This window comes from Cervus canadensis, chromosome 22, assembly GCF_019320065.1.
Source record: "Cervus canadensis isolate Bull #8, Minnesota chromosome 22, ASM1932006v1, whole genome shotgun sequence".
NCBI classification, from domain to species: Eukaryota; Metazoa; Chordata; class Mammalia; order Artiodactyla; family Cervidae; genus Cervus; species Cervus canadensis.
In genome coordinates, this window is record NC_057407.1 from 58,152,648 (window position 1) to 58,168,625 (window position 15,978).

Genomic DNA, 15,978 nt, shown 5'->3' on the forward strand with positions numbered 1-15,978 from the left:
CATGCGCACATCTGTTTCCAAAATTCTATTTTTTCCATTAATTATTTCCTGTGGCTACATTGGTCCTAGGTAGCTTTAATTATTTTATATTTATGTAGTGTATTTTTATATCATTGATATCACTACTCAATTGCTTTCCAAATGTTCTTGGCTGCTGTCATGCATTTTCTTTTTTAGACTCCAAGTTCTAAATTTTCTCCTTCCCAGAATAATCATTGAAGTTTTCAAGTGAATTGCATTGACTTTACCTTATAATTAGGAGAGAATTGATATTTTAATATGATTAGGTACTCATATCCATGAAAACAATATATATTTTAAGTCTTCTTTTATGCCTCAGCAAAGTTCTATAGTTTCTGTTTTCATACTGTTCTTGCACATTTAAGTTTATATCCAGTTATTTTGTAGTTTTAATTGCTATTTTAAATGGGATTATTTTCCATTACATTGTTTGATTAATGATTAATTAATGATTAATATACCCTAATGGTATATAGGGTTAATGACATTTACTTATGGGCTGAATTTTCTCATTTTATTAATTTTGTCAATAATTGCTTTCATTCAATTGTTTGGGATCAGCAAACTTCCTTCGTGAAGGGACAGATAGGAAATATTTTTGGCTTTGCAGGAACCCTGTTGCCCCTAATTGACTCTGCAACTGCAGTGTGAAAGCAGCCCTAGGCAATAAATGTGACCATGTTCCAATAAAGCTTTATTTACAAACTAGTCTGCTGGCTAGATTTAAATCTTGGGCATGGAACAGGGTTTGCTGACTATATTCTATGGATGCAAATACATTGTATATGAATAATATGTTTTTCCTTGTCTCCAAAACAGTGGATTTCAGAAGAGTGTTGAATAACAGAAGTGACAAAGTCACTCGTTCTTTATTTGGTGTTTGGTATTGTGTTGGTATTTCACCATTAAGGTCAATGCTTCTTATTCTTTTAAAATTTTTGCTAGATATTTTTACCTAGTTAAAGGTGGTTTCATCTTTTCTTAGGTTACTAAGAAATTTTAGTAGCAGTGTGATTGAATTTTATCAAATCCTTTGTGAATCTCTTAATATTCACATTTTCCCTATTATTCTCTTCATGAATATAAATGAAATATCTTATACAAACGGTCCTTGAATTAATGGAATAAATAATTCCATTTCCTGTATTTCATTAAGGATTTCTATATCTACATTAATAAATGAAGTTACAGTTTTCTTTCTGTAATATTTCTTTGATTTTTAAAATACTATTCTAACTTTTGTAGAATGAATTGATAAACTTCTCATCTTTTAAAATGTTTTGAAACACTTTAATTGATATGAAAATTAACTATTTTTTTTCAGGTTTGCCAAAACGTCCAGAAATCATTTGAGTCTACTGAACTCTTCAGTGAAGGGCTGCACCATTTCCATTTTGTCTGTTGTTTATTGATCTTTATGAAAAAGAACCTTTTTGTCCTGGTGGCTAAAGGCTGTGAGCTATGTGGGGTCCATCCATCTAGACTTGCCCTTATGGGAACTGTTCAGCTGAGTGGATGTGAGGGAAGAAGAAACTTGTCATGGGTTAGCATATGCTCCCATTTCTGCTTGGTTCCAGAATGGTTAAATTATACAATAGACAAAGATTGAGGGGAAGCAGGAAAGGCAGAAGAGGCAAGCTAGAAAATAATTGGAGAGGAGAAATGCTGAGCTACTCTGGAGTAGCATAGAGGGCAGGTACCCCTCCAACTTCTACTTCCCCCAGAGGGAGCAGGGTTGGGCTTTTTAATGGCATCACTGGTTCAAGGGAAGAAGAGATTTTGCATTTTGGAAAACTGGATGGACCTTTAGGCTCCTGGAAACCTTGGACTTCCCTCCCCCTGCCGAGCTGTCAGGTCATCTTTGCTGGCCCACAGCAGCTTAGTTCCAGGTGTTGGGGGTCCTGGGTTGTAATCCTAGCTCCGTCCCCGCCACACCCTTGGATCCCGGGATGCAGCCTTTCCTGGGGGCGGGGTAGGAAGTACGCAGAGCTCCCCCCACTCTCCCCCTGCAGCCTGCCTTCCCTTCTCATGCTGGTGTCAGGGGCAGGCACCTAGGGAATCCTCCCCTAAGCGCTGGCCAGCAGCACCTTCTCTGTAAGACCACCCTAGAGGCCGGGGCAGCCTGCTGTGCGCGAGGGGAGCCCCCAGCGGACAGAATGATTGGCCAGAGGCTCTGTCTGTCCTGCTGCTGACCTGCACGTGTGAGGGGCCTGGATGGGATAGCTCTGCACTTGGGTTTGTTTTACCCCAGGAATGGAGTAAAATATATAAAAGATGTATTTTTGTTTTCTTTAGAACCTGGTATCCAGGGCAGGGAGAACCGGTGGAAAGACCTCAGGGCGGACACAGCGTCCCCCGGGGTTGACTCTCAGGAGAGTCAGTGTGCCTGGTGGGCCAGGGGGCAAGCCTCCTTCCAGTCACAAACTGCAAACAGATGCCCACAGGCTCTTTATTATATCTTGTTTACTGGTTTTTGAGACCAGAGCAAAAATTAGATGTGATTCAGCTTTTCTACCCAAGGTTTTAAATGTCCTTTTCTGCGTGTGGAGGAAGGCGCTGAGCAGCCTGGAGAAGGAACCAGGATCCAGCAGAGCCGGGAGAACGGGCCACAGGAGGCCCTGCCCAAGGCCTGAGCTAGGGGAGAGCCACACAAAAGCAGGAAGAACCAGCTACTCATGCTTTTCAGACTCTCCTACACTTGGCAAAGCTTTTCTCTCTCCAGAGAGCTGTGATTACTTTTACAAGATTGTTGGCCCAAAGGCAAAATCTCTTCAAGCTGAAACCCCGTCTGCACTGAGCTTCAGCTACAGATCAGGGGGCGGGAGGATGGAGACTGAGGCGCTGGTGTACTTGTTCTCAGGTGGGGGTGTCAGCCTCTGGATGAAAGCCATGGCCTTCCCCTGGGGGCGACATTTCAGGTTCCAGGTAGCCAGGCCCCAAAACATGGTCCCTGTACCTCAGCTGCCTGACCTTCCTTCCATTGCTCAGCCCTGATGGAAGGTTGTGACGCTGAGAGGCTCATGCCATCCAGGGTACTGTGTGTGAGGCGGGTGGGGGCTCGGGGAGGCCAGGAGCCTGAGGAGGCCTTGGGGGGGGGGGTGTCCCACAGGGACACAGAAAGGTCCCTGGATCCGCTTATTCTTCCAGAACCTAGTTATCCTGAAGTCCTGCTCCCACCTGTATGACAGTCCCCCTCAACCTGTGTTTGTAAGTGATAATGGTCTTCTGGGTGAACCATGTTAAACAAAGCCGCAAGTTTTCTGGAAATGATGAGTATCACCCCAAGCATCAGGGAGACTGTGACAGAAGAGGATCTTGGGGTGGCCCCTGGGGAGGGAGGGCGGGCTTCAGATGCTGGCCAGCCAGCGGCAATCCCCCCACCAGTGCCCGCCTCCCGCCTCTGCACCCCATTCTCCCCGCAACCCTTCTTAAGGGCAGCTCAAACGGGAAACCTCTTGATTCCCTTAGTTGTTCAAGGATTTCATCTCAACACAACTTCCCTCAGCACTAGTCGTTTCTTGATGGGCTCAGAAGGGCTCCCCCACAGGCCCGGAGTGGGGGCGGGGGGCGGCAGGTCTTCCCCATGGGGGAGCACCGCTGGGGAAGAGTTGGAGCAGCTGGGCCTGAGGCCCTGCACACGTGGTTGTGGTTTGTTAATGCCTCAGACTTCCCGTGTTTATGATTGAGCAGAACCACAACTTGCTATAGAATCATCATCAAGGAATTCCCTCTTGGCTCTGGAAGGAGAAGAGACTATGCAGGGAATCCAGGAAGGTTTGCCCTGCATTGCAAGGTGCTAGGACGGTCAACTCAGGCTTAGGACCCCTCCACTAATTGAAATGCATCAGGCCCTGCAGTGTGGATGGGGGAGTGGGGAGCCTGTGGGCAGAGGGCACATGGTAATTCTCCATAATTTCTCCTCCAATTTGCAGTTTTGAAACTAAAACTGCTCTAAAAATAAAGTTTATTAATTAACTTTAAAAAGTTGTCAGGAAAGGACATCTACAGTAGGTCAGATATGATTAATAACTATTATCAACACTGCATTGTTAACAAGAATACAATGTTTTTATAAGATACTTATGAGCAAAGAACATGAATAGTATACATCTAGTTTTTAATACTCCATATACAATCAACATGTTTTGATCAACAGTGTAAACCATATAAAAGAGAATCTTGCTTTCCATTTGTACAAATATTGATTTCATCACAGAAAAACGTTATAATGTTAAAATGTACCATATATTAGAGGCTATACAGCTATTGCTTACTTGTTTAAAAATGAAATTACTGCTGCCTGAGGCTACTTGATTACATCATCACCTCTAATATATCATCAGATCCACAGTACGTCTTCCTTTCCAAAATTTCAAATCTTACAGCAAGATTACTTTGTAGCCAAATTAAGTCAAAAGGATTTCTTTAAGAAAAAAATAAGTAAATGCACCTAAAAATGTACAGTTTTATCTACCAGGTGACACAGTAGGGATTCTTGGTACTTCTGCTGGCAATTCAGACAGGAATTGTAACCTCAGAGGGCATATTGAACTTGTGGAAGAGAAAATAATACTAGTCATTGCTTCAGTTTTTGTCCTATATACATATAGGATATATGTATATTCCTTCCTCCCTGGGCAGTGATGGCTGCGTAGTGGCTGGAGGCAGGGCAGTCAGATGGTGGACAAGTAGCAAGGATGCTTGCTATCCGTCTACCTTTGACAGAGGACATGGAAGAAGGGGTCTGTTTTACATTTCTTTTTCATCAATGGATTAGGCCCTCTCCCCATCCATTCAGGGTCCTGACCCACAGTGACGGATGCAGGGGTCTTCGTGCTTAAGAGTTCGCCCAATGCTGACATTCCTACACTTGGATCATCTACCTGCAAGTCCATACACCTGTGGCGAATCCCTAGGCTGGTGGTTCTCAGCTTCGGCTGTACATCAGAATGATTTTAGGAGCTTTACAAAGTATAAATCCTGGGTTTCACTGGCCTGAGGCACTGTTGGGCCTCAAGATTTTCAAAAGCTCCCCTTCCCCCACCACCACGGTGTCACCGTGCAGCCTGAGATAAAAACCCCATCGCTAGGATGGCTATGCTTAGTTTGGAAAACTGCTGGTGGTGTTCATCAAACATGCTAAACATTAGGGCTCTGCGGATATTTCTGGTCTATATTGTAAATGTGTATCAACTGTAAACACAAAAATAATCTATATCAGTCAGATGGGTACACATAAACCAACAGAGAGCTCTGTTATTGTTTTCCTTACATTTACAGAGTCCCATCGGCAGATGAGTGGTGTACAGCATGAAGCTGATGTTGTCTATTAGTTGTAATAGACAGTGGTTCTTTCCCACTGAATTGCCCCAGAGTCAAATGAACCTGATTCAGATAAAGAAACTAAATGTAATTGCATCCTTTTCTCATTTTATAAATATAAAAATGACTCTCCTCTTCATCAGGGCAACAGCCTAGGCCAGTTCTGCAATGACATTGTGCCTTTTTATGATAGAGACTTTTCTCTTGCTTCAGTTAAATCCCTTTAAACAACAATTGTAACTGTTAAACGTTAAAATTGTTTAAACAACAATCTCGGTTTCAAATTTTGATTTTCTTGCAGTCTTTCTGAAGTAAACTATTTCCTTTAGTAGAAAAATGAGTTTTCCTAAAAATATACCTTACAAAGCTCAGTGGTCTAAAAAGTTACAAAAATAGACTTACATTTAAAAATCCTGTTGGAATGTGTCTTTTATAGAACAAAAATGTGTGCCCCTGATATGGCTGATATGACTAGAGGCAAGAGACTCTATTCAGTAACGTTTTACAGCCCCAGCAAGGAAAACAAAGATCATTACATTGCAATAATGTGCTTGTCACCAAGTAATAAATGCAGAACAGACATTAAGGGCAACTTCAAGAGCCGTCACTGAGGTGAACAGCTCGTTTCCTGTAGCAGGAGATGGGATTTTTAAACCAACTTCTTAGAAAAGAAACCATCTAGGGCTTTCTCAAGGCTCAGATTTGGGGTATCTGCCACTTTTGAGGTAAGTTAGCTGCTGGTGACAAGGAATTAGGGGCTTTGGAACGGCCAGCAGCAGCTGAGGCTCCAGGCACACCAGGGCGGTGGTCATTCTGGTGCTGCCTCGGGAACCTCTTCCACACACATCATCTGATTCTGCCCTGATGGGGGGCACAGTGTTGATGCATAGGCTAGTACAAGGGAAGGTGACCTGAGCTGAGGGTTTCCACTCTGGGTGTCCATTAGAACCACATGGGGAGCCCCTGGAATTAGATTAAACTGGTCCTTTCGAGCTCACAGTCAGCCCTGATGGGCCGTGCACACGGTGTCACTACGGCCCGACAGCCCGTCCTGCAGCCCCAGACCTCGCCTAGCGCGCCACGAGGCCGTCAGCCCAGGCCCGAGTCTCCCTGAAGGCCATTTTCTTTACACAGCTGCTGCCCAAACTTTGATGCCCATCAGAGTCACCAGGGGGGCTCTGAGAAGCGCCCGGCCCAGGCTGCAGCTGAGACAAATTCAGAGTCTTTTTGGTTGGGACCGAGGAGACACCCAAGGGCAGTCAGCCTGAGAACCACTGCCTGTCTGCTTCCACACTTCATGGTTCATGCATCTCTGCAGTTTTGACAGGGGAAGGCTAAAGCTCAAAATTAAGAACTTTCAACAAACCTCTAAGCCTTGTCATCAACTGGAATGTAATCTGCACCCTCCACTGTGCTCCTAGTTGTAAATCAGTGACAACCTGAACTCTGGGCAAATTTAGAGTTTGGAAGATTCATCTCTATCTTGAGGTGACAGAACTATTTTTCATAGTGTGAGACAACAGAGCCTCCTTAAAGATGATGTGGTAAGATGTATGTACGGCCCACTGGACAGCTGACTCTAGAACAGCCCAGGTCTGGGCCGTGACCCTCTGAGCAGTGGACTCGCCTATAACTGTGGACAGTTGGCTCTCCGGAGCTTCTGGTTCTTTAATCGTGAATTCGGCTGACTGGTGCTCATGTGGCCTGTTGTGTCTGCTATTGAAGAAATCTGTGTCTAAGTGGACCCACACCGTTCAAACTCATGAGGTTCAAGGGTCAGCTGTGAACAGCCTCTCACTCTTAACCTTCCCTGACCTGTTTCTGAAGGCCTGGCTTGACTGGGCTCTGGGGAAATGCTCCAGGGACTGGCTGGGGGGGAAACAGCAGACAGGCTCCCTGTGGGGACTCAGGGCTTGGTGTCCACGAGCAGAAGCCGAAAGGGTGAGGGTGAAGCTTTCAGTGGCCCCTCAGAGCCCCGCCGTGGGAGAGCTCCTCTCCTGACTGTCCAGGGGGCCCCGGACCTGGACTCAGGCTCTGCCCTCTTAGGCTCTCGAGAGTCTACAGACCCTGGGAACCTCCCTGGACAGACACAGCGAGAAAACTGGTGGGAACACAATGTTTAAGAAAATTTAGTGAGTAGATTTTATGCCAGGACATTGAAATACAAAGAAGAAAAATCTTGAATAGTTCTCTCTACTTTATTATGTTACAGTAAAACATTTCAAATTACAAAAATACTAAGCTCTTACTGCTGCAATTGACCAGGATGTTGTGGGGCTCCCTCATCATCTGTCGCCTGACAAACTAGTGATAGAAGAATGTGGGTCATCCTGTCTCTCAGTGCTGGATGCGTATCTGGCTAAAGCACTATGCTCTGAGGTGAATGAATAATGAGTGGTTTGCTGACAAGGACATAAAATTTCAGATTCTGAGAGACGTTGTATAATCTTTTCACGAATCATTTTTAAACCCCCGGTGGGGATGGACCGGAAGGGCGCTTGGGGAACGTGCCAAGCCTAACGCCAGGCTTGAAGGGGCGGCGGCGCCTGTGGAGCTGAGGAGAGGCTTCTCTGGGGGACACTTTCGGGGCCGGGCTCCCTCTGCTGCACTTTCCAATCCTTGCTGGCTGGCGCCCCAGAGGTCCTCTGACCCGACTCCACGGCCCCTGCACCCCAGGCACCCTGTGTTGTTGCCGTGCTGGGCTGACCAGTCTGGCCTGGCATCTGTCATGTCATTTTCAGGCTAGTATTTGTGAGTCAATTTTCATCGCTAAACTGTGAATCTTGTGGAATCAGGTACTACGATTTATTTTTTATCTTTAATACCTATGCCAGGCTGGTAAGGTGTTAAAGTGTGCAACATGATGGAACTGAATATAGTTTATATTTCTATTGAGACAAAATTAAATACTTTGATAGCAAAACTGCGGGGCCCTGATCCACCTGAGTCAGTAAATAATTTAAAAGCTAAAGGAAAATTGTGTGTGTGGGGGAAGTGGGGAGCTGAATAAAACCATGGACTGAAAATACTGTCTGAAACACTTCTTCCTGGCTGAGATGGATGCTGACTAAAAGTGTTTACAACACTGTCTACAAAGAGCTATGTAACATTCAGGGTTTGGGGTGAGAAACACGGATCTGATGGGAAACCACAGATGAGAAAAAGCTTGTGTCCTAAGTAGAGGGTCCTCCAATTACAGGCAGCTATTTTAAGAGGGAATTGTTTTCTTCTGCCCACGCACCTGGAGATGTTATGAAGGCGTTATCATCAACTTCAAAGTCAGATTTTGTATTTACCTGATTTCCATGTGACACATGATGCAGTCTCTATTCACCTGTGAAGAGTGCCATCGTGGTGAGGCACTCCTGCACACCCCCGCGCCTGGACCCTGCAACTCACCAAGGGCAAGGAGGGATCTGGGCAGCCTCCCAGTGAGGAGCAAAGTGCCTTTTGAGTAAAAAAAACCCTTGGAGTAAAATAATTATCTTCTAGGAGTAGCCTAAACAAACCTGTGTGTGTGTGTGTGTGTCGGGGGGAGCGTTGGGGGAGCTAAGAGAGTTTCAAGAGCAGCATCACATATGCAGTCTTCAGACAGACATGTGTCCCCCAACCTCCAAAGACTTGATATATTTCCTCTAAGACTCAAATTTGGGGGATTTGTTCCTTTTTCGTGCTGTCATTCCATCTCAATTAAAGGCAATGGTCTGAATGCCAATGAATCACATACATGCTGACCGTGGTTACCGTTTTGCTGTATAGGGAAAACATACTGGGTTTCAAAACTATGGAATGGAAAAATAAACAAGTCTAATACTTATAATTAGAAAACACTGGTCACCCAAAGGAGAGAGAGTACCGTGGAGACATCTATATAAAAGGAAGTCTGAGGAAGATTTCTACTCCCTCTGTTTCTTCCTTGCTCAGGAAGAGTTCAAAGTGGCTTATTGTCTTGTACCTGCCTTGATCGGATATAGTACCAATGTGGCCCGCTGAGGACCCAGAGGACTGGCTGGTTATTCAGCTGTCTTGCAGTGGAGGAGTCTCCAAGCAGAGCCAATGGAATCAAGTGCTGGCTGGAAGGCTGGCCCATGCGTCTCAGTCACAGTTGGGCCTGGGTCAACTCGGTACCACAGGTGCTACGAGCAAGCTTTTTCCTTATTAGAAAAGCTCATTAAGAGTAAAATCAGTGTCAATGAAAAAACCCCAGATGCTCCTAAGCAATAAAACTCCTTACACATATTTAGTATTTTTCAAATATACCTCACTGGAAGGTGAACTTCTGCCCAAACGGACAACATTGTTTCTGGATGCCTTTTGTGGAAGCCTCACAGTTTGAAGACAAAGGAAAGTCCCTGCAACTCTGCAAAGCGCATCTGAGTCGGGGGCACTTCTTGGTTGAAAGGTGGGCTGATCAGGGCAAATATGGACAAACCAGTCCATGGGTCCAAGAGTTAATGTCGGCATGGTGGTCAGGACTCAACAGCTGCCGTGGCTTGGTCCTGGGGGCTGAAGGGGCTGGAAGTTTATGGCTGATGTTGTCCTCCATGGTCAGGCCCCAGTAAAGTCACTGCCTGCTGGTGCTGCCCGCAGGTATTCTGCATTTTCAGCTGCAGGCCCCTTAAAGATGCCATTCGACTTGGCTTCCTTGGGAAAGAAGGCCTGCTGGTAGTCAGGGTTGTCTAGGCTAATTTGGTAACTGCCCTTCTGAGCCCAGAGGGCAGGGCCGTCGAGTACACCATTGACACAGGCTGGATGGGTGGTGTTGAGATACTCAGGGTTGTCCACGGCGTGGCTGCGTGAATTTTGGTACTGAGGGTCTCTGCCAGGGGCTGGATATAGAGGCTGATTGTGATAGACAGGGTTCTGGACAGAGCCTGCGGGTCTTTTGGGAACAGACTGGTTTACATATTCTGAAATTGAAAAGAAATCAAGTGTAATCAGCAAAGCATCATCCCCAACAGGATTTCACAGCTCTTTCTGAACCCTGTGACTGTTCTTCAATGTGGCACTGGGTGACAGAGGCCGGGAAGCCTGGGGAGAGGACTCTCTTGCTAAAATGCATTGTGTTCTTTTCGTACTGCTCAGAGCAACGAGCATGCTTTTCTTTTGAAAGTTTAAATAAAGTTTTCAGAGAACTGCTTCCCTTGAGATGTGTGTTTGTGCAGGTTGGCTCTGTCTGGGAACAGAGCTTAGATTAAGTAAATACATGTTTCACAGGCCAGAAATGGAGCCAGGAGAGAGAACAGCGATCTATTCTGTCTCTCTCACACACACACACACTCTCATATATCTCACACACACTCTCTCTCTCAAGCACTCACATACGTATATCTTTACTGTTTGGCTTCAAATTCTAGAAAATCTGCAGACTCCTTCTAAAGACAACCTGGACATGCCTGGACCCCTCAGATACCCAAGTGCATACTTGGTGGTTGTCTATTGACTGCCCTCTCTCTCCCTTCGTTTTGTCTACACTCTCACCGTGGGCTTCACCTCTGAACCAGCTTGCAGGAAGCAGCTGGCCCTGCCCCGGGCCTGAGGCCGTGGAACAGGACTGCCCCCAGCGAGAGGACTCACCGGGGGCTGGGAGGAAGGCGTCGTCCATGCTGTCCTCGGTGAGGGCACCAGTGGGGTCGGAGCTGTAGCGCTGCAGGAAGCTATCTTCCTTGAGAGGGTAGCTCTGTCGGGAGGAGATGAGGCAAGGTTAGCTCCAGCCAGTGCTGCTCACTTCAACGGGGATAAAGGTCACCTGAGAGCTTGCTAAAATGCAGATTCTGATGCCGGAGATCCGGGAGAGGACCAGAGATGCTGCACTTCTAACCACTTTGCCCACAGGCGGTACCTCACTCCTGGCCCAGACCACAGGGCAAGTGGATGGCCTGGACCAGGGCTGTCCAGCAGGGCGCTTGGTAGTGACAGATGTGTTCTGTAATCTGCGCTCTTCCATATGGTAGCTCCTTACCACATGTGTGAGGAATGGAATTTTAAATTTTATTTAACTTTAATTAATTAAAATTTAAATTTAAGTAGCCACACATGGCTAGTGGCTTCTGCCTTGGTTAAGTGTGGGTCTAATCAAGGCTTCACACATCAAGCATCAGCATCGCCTGGAAGGCGAGCTCACAGATGGCCAGACCCCTCCCAGCAGATCCTGCGTCAGCAGGTCTGGGGTGGTGGCCCGACAGTCTGCATTTCCAACAAACTGCCAAGGCCAAGAACTGCATGGTGCTGCTGGCCCACGAATCACATCTGCAATAGCACTTTGAGAATAATAGCTAATGGCTGGCCACAGAGTAGGGATCAAGGCAGCAAACAATACACGAAGGAAACCACAATTATTCAGGTTAAGGTGGGCACTTCTTATGTCTAATAGAGCTGGGGTACAGAGCTGTTATTTAATTCTGGTTTGAAGATGTTGATACCTACCCCGTTTCTATCAACGCAAGTCACAGTGGGAGTGTTGCTGGAGGCGCTCTGGAAAAGAATCACAGTATTTATGCTGCAGGTGGACACTCTACCATCTCCACTGAGAGCAGGAAGGGGCCTCAGGGGGAAGGGACACTTAAAGGGGCTTGATTTCATTAATTTCATAATGCTTGACGCATTAGCATAGAAAAACTAGGTTTAGTTCTGATTTAACTCTGTTCCTTAATGGACCAGAAAGATTATGACCCAGTTGTTGCAATGCAATAAAATAATTGATACACTGAATTGATTCATTCTGATTGTAGCTTCACCATCTGGTTAAGTTTCACAAGATGGGTATTATTTTCTCTAAAACTGTTCTAACCAAGAGGCAGAGCTTGGAAAGAGTGACTTTGGTACCAGAGAGCTGAGGAGGGGCGTCCGGGAGGTGGCGGGGCTGTGGAAGAAGCCCTGCTGGGGGATGAGGTACTCCTCAGCATCCACAACGTCCTCCATGTCCTCCTCATCCATCAGGGCGCGGTAAAAGTTGGAGTCTGTAGGGCTTGGCAAATGCATTCTCTCATCCCCCTGGCACAGAGATCGTGAGACCATTAGAAAGGCCAGAGAACTGTTGTCCCATTCCCTTGCTATTGAGGTGTGGTCTGTGGTCAGCAGGTGCCTGTATATTTGCCAGTTTAGCTCTAATAACCCGCCCCCTTCCCCTGCTGGTTCTCCAAAACACACTTCCTCCTCCCTTCCCCCATCCCCCACGCCCTGCCTGAAATGAAACAATGAAAATTCCCTGATGTCCCAAAGTCCTCAAAGGAAATGCAGACAGCTCAGGAGGTAAAAGAGGTGCCGGGGGCAGCCTTCACTGCGTGCTGTGCTGTGTGCAGTAAAAAATGCACTTTTGTTCTTCGTCCCTGCTCCTGGCGCAGAGCTCCTCAAAGCGAGTGTCACTCAATCATGTTCGACTCTTTGTGACCCCAAGGACTGTAGCCTGGGAGGCTCCTCTGTCCATGGAATTCTCTAGGCAAGGATACTGCAGTGGGTAGCCATTCACTTCTCCAGGGGATCTTCCCAACCCAGGGATGGGACCCAGGTCTTCCACATTGCAGAGCTCCTAAACCCTTGGAATTTCCTCAGTGTCTCTTATGTTAATGAGGAGATTTTTGGAAGCACTGAAAGATGGGGGCTGGTGACCAGTAGAGTCCCATGATTAGAATCCCATGTGAGGGTTAGAACTTTCAGTCTCGCCCCTGAGCTCCAGGGAGGGCAGAGGGCCTGGACAAATCTACTGGGGGTCAATGATTTAAGCATGCCCATGTAATGAAGTCTCCATAGAAACCCGAAAGGATGAGCTCAGAGTCTTTCCTGGGTGGTGAGCACGTGGAGGCCTGGGGAAGAGCAGCATAGCAGAGAGCATGGAAACCGTGCCCTTCCCCCTCCCCTCTGCCCTCCCCCCTCCCCTCTGCCCTCCCCCCTCCCCTCTGCCTCCCTCCCCTCTGCGTCTCTCCCCTCTGCCCTTCCCCCCTCCCCTCTGCGTCTCTCCCATCTCGTCCTTCCTGCACTACATCCATTTATAATCAACCAGCGGGCTAGTGAGTGGAATGTTTCCTTGAGTTCTGTGAGCTGCTCTAGCAAATAAATGGAACCCAAGGAGAGGGGAGTGAGAACCTCCAGTCTTTAGCTGGTAGGTCAGAAGCACCTGGACTGGGGACTGGCATCTGACGTGGAGGAGAGTGGCCTCTGATGCTGTCTGCAGGTGGACAGTGTCAGACTGAGCCGAACTGCAGGACACGGCTGGTGCTGGAGAAGTGCTTGCCTGGGGGTGTGGGGACCCTCCCCCCAAAACACACACATCCTGGAACTGCTTCAGGTGCTTTGCAATGCATTCTGCATTTATTATTTCACTGAATCTTTAAAACAGTTCCATGAGCTTGGTTTTGTTAACCTGAAGTGGAGAGTCAAGAATCTGAAGCCAGATTTGCCCCACACCAAAGCCCTGGTTCCCCAGAGACTGATATGAAGCTTTGGCCAAAGGGACCATGAAGATGAGGGGGCGTAAGCTTGCAGGGCTCACACAGAGGCGGACACTTGGGGGCCCCATGGTGAGCCTGACTTAGTCCGCCTTGGCCTGTGCTTGCTTTAAGGCCTGAGGGTTTCTGGTGTGGCCTGGGAGACAGGAAGCTGGGTCCCTGCGGTATTTCAGGGATGTGTGACCTCACTAGCAGGACCCTCCTGGGGAGGAGACGGGGAGAGGACTGTACCTGGATGACAAGGTAGCGCTGGGGGTCTCGGGCCATCTTGGAGAATTCAAGGATCAACTCACGGAACTTTGGGCGACTGTCTGCATCTATCATCCAGCCTGGGGAAGGGAGGAGGGAAGTCAGTTCAGTTAGAACCCTGAAAGAACTGATAAAGATGGCATCCCTGAAAGTGTTTATGGGGAGACTCTTTAAGACAAATAAATGAGGATGAAACCTAATCTTTGTGACAGGTTTTTCAGTCTTGGCAAGCAGGCACTGATTACTGTCTAAAGACCATGATGACCTCACATACTTGAGTCAGAATGGCAATGACATGCTCTGATTTCCTGCACCTCCCCTTCCAAGGGTCATTACAGTGCCATCATCTTGAGTGACCCAGCAGCCGTATGACAGGCTTCACTTTCTGTGAACTGCTCTGACTGTAGGAAGCCCTGGGTCTCGACTCTCCGTAAAGTCCTCACTTGACATTCAGCCTCATCCACATTCACTCAGCAGTCTAGTAAGTTGGAAACCAGATTTAGGGAAATTTAGGAACTTTCTTAAGAACCTCAGGGCTTGGGAATGCCATTCCCTTGCATTTCATTGTATCACACTCAGCAATCAGACATGCATGTGACAGGATGCTCAATGCCTTCGCGTGGAGGATACTCCTGTTGACCAAGCCACTGCATCTGATGACACAATGATCCAGGTCTAGATTAAACATGCTGGAGGAACTAGAAATCCTCATGACCCTGAGAGTTCATATTTATTTTCTATCAGCAGGATGTCAAGCTATTTTAGGCCAGGCTGCTATGTGACCTCAGAGAAATCATGTGACCTCCCTGGATATCAGCTTCCTCAACCTAAAGCAGGGAAGTCACAACTGATTAGCTCTGTGGTCTAAAGTTCAGAAAGGCTCAGTACTGACATGGATTTGGCTCTCTCACATTCCCTGGGCAGCTTTCTGGGTAAATTCTCATCATGCATGTAATATCACCCCCAGAGCCTACGGAACTCGGGATCCTGACAGCGTGGTAGTGTCACAATCAGGCCATACACTCTTACTTGGATTACAGGGTTTACCTGTTAGACTGCAGAAGGCCTTACATAAACCCACTATCTGAAAGGTTTAAGTCAAAGCAGAAGTGTTGATTCTACTAATCTCATGTGGCTAGTCACTGTTAGGCATTTAAAAACAGTCTCTCTGGTAACAGGCTTCAAAATGTGGGGCAGGTTTTTCATTGAGCAACTCAGAGAGGAGAGTGCTGGTATAACAGCTTCTGGGGGATTTTGACTTTACTTGTTTGCTTAAAAACCTCAGCTCGCAACGCTCAGTGTGACATTAGCTCACAGTGCTCAGCGTGGCAGGTAAGAGCTTCTGGTACAGTGCCCTGAGAGGGGCTTGACGAATGTGCCTGCCTATAGGCTGTGACAGAGTGTCTGAGGGAGTCTAAGACCTGGGGATGTGGCTCAGGGCAGCCCAGCGACAGGCCCAGCTGGCCACTCACACTTGACCATGATCATGTAGACGTCGATGGTGCAGATGGGTGGCTGCGGGAGGCGCTCTCCTTTCTCCAGGACAGTTGAGATCTCACTCGCAGGGATTCCATCGTACGGCTTGGATCCAAAGGTCATCAACTCCCAAACAGTGACTCCTATGAGGAAGAAGCGGTTGCTTTATGAGTCAATAATAATCACAGTATCTTGTCTTTAGTCATCATTGTTGACATACTGTTTCCAATGTTTAAAAACCCCTGTTTCGGTGGCCTTGGGCAATTTACTCGATGCTGGAAGCCTCAGTTCATCGTCTGTCTCATCGAAGGGTTGTGCGATCAAACAAGATAACACAACTTCAATGTTCAGACGATGCCAGGCGAACAGTAAATAGCCAATAAAGAGCAAACTTTAGTAATAACAGCAAAAGACACCACCTCTCTGAGACATGCCTGGTCTATGGAGCAGGAGTTACACAGTCAGA

The 15,978-nt window shown here is 47.1% G+C and overlaps 1 protein-coding gene across 1 annotated transcript in view; it reads right to left on the reverse strand.

Annotated features, from left to right (window-relative positions):
* Window positions 1–3,968: 3,968 nt before the first annotated feature.
* Window positions 3,969–15,978, reverse strand: part of EGFR (epidermal growth factor receptor) — a 225,344-nt gene continuing 213,334 nt past the window's right edge. The window contains exons 23-28 of the mRNA XM_043441805.1: window positions 15,509–15,655; window positions 14,019–14,116; window positions 12,169–12,336; window positions 11,770–11,817; window positions 10,921–11,023; window positions 3,969–10,253 (exon numbers count right to left, since the gene is read on the reverse strand). Of these exons, the coding sequence (XP_043297740.1) occupies window positions 9,892–10,253; window positions 10,921–11,023; window positions 11,770–11,817; window positions 12,169–12,336; window positions 14,019–14,116; window positions 15,509–15,655 (926 nt within the window). The 3' untranslated portion in view covers window positions 3,969–9,891. The remainder of the gene's footprint in view (window positions 10,254–10,920; window positions 11,024–11,769; window positions 11,818–12,168; window positions 12,337–14,018; window positions 14,117–15,508; window positions 15,656–15,978) is intronic.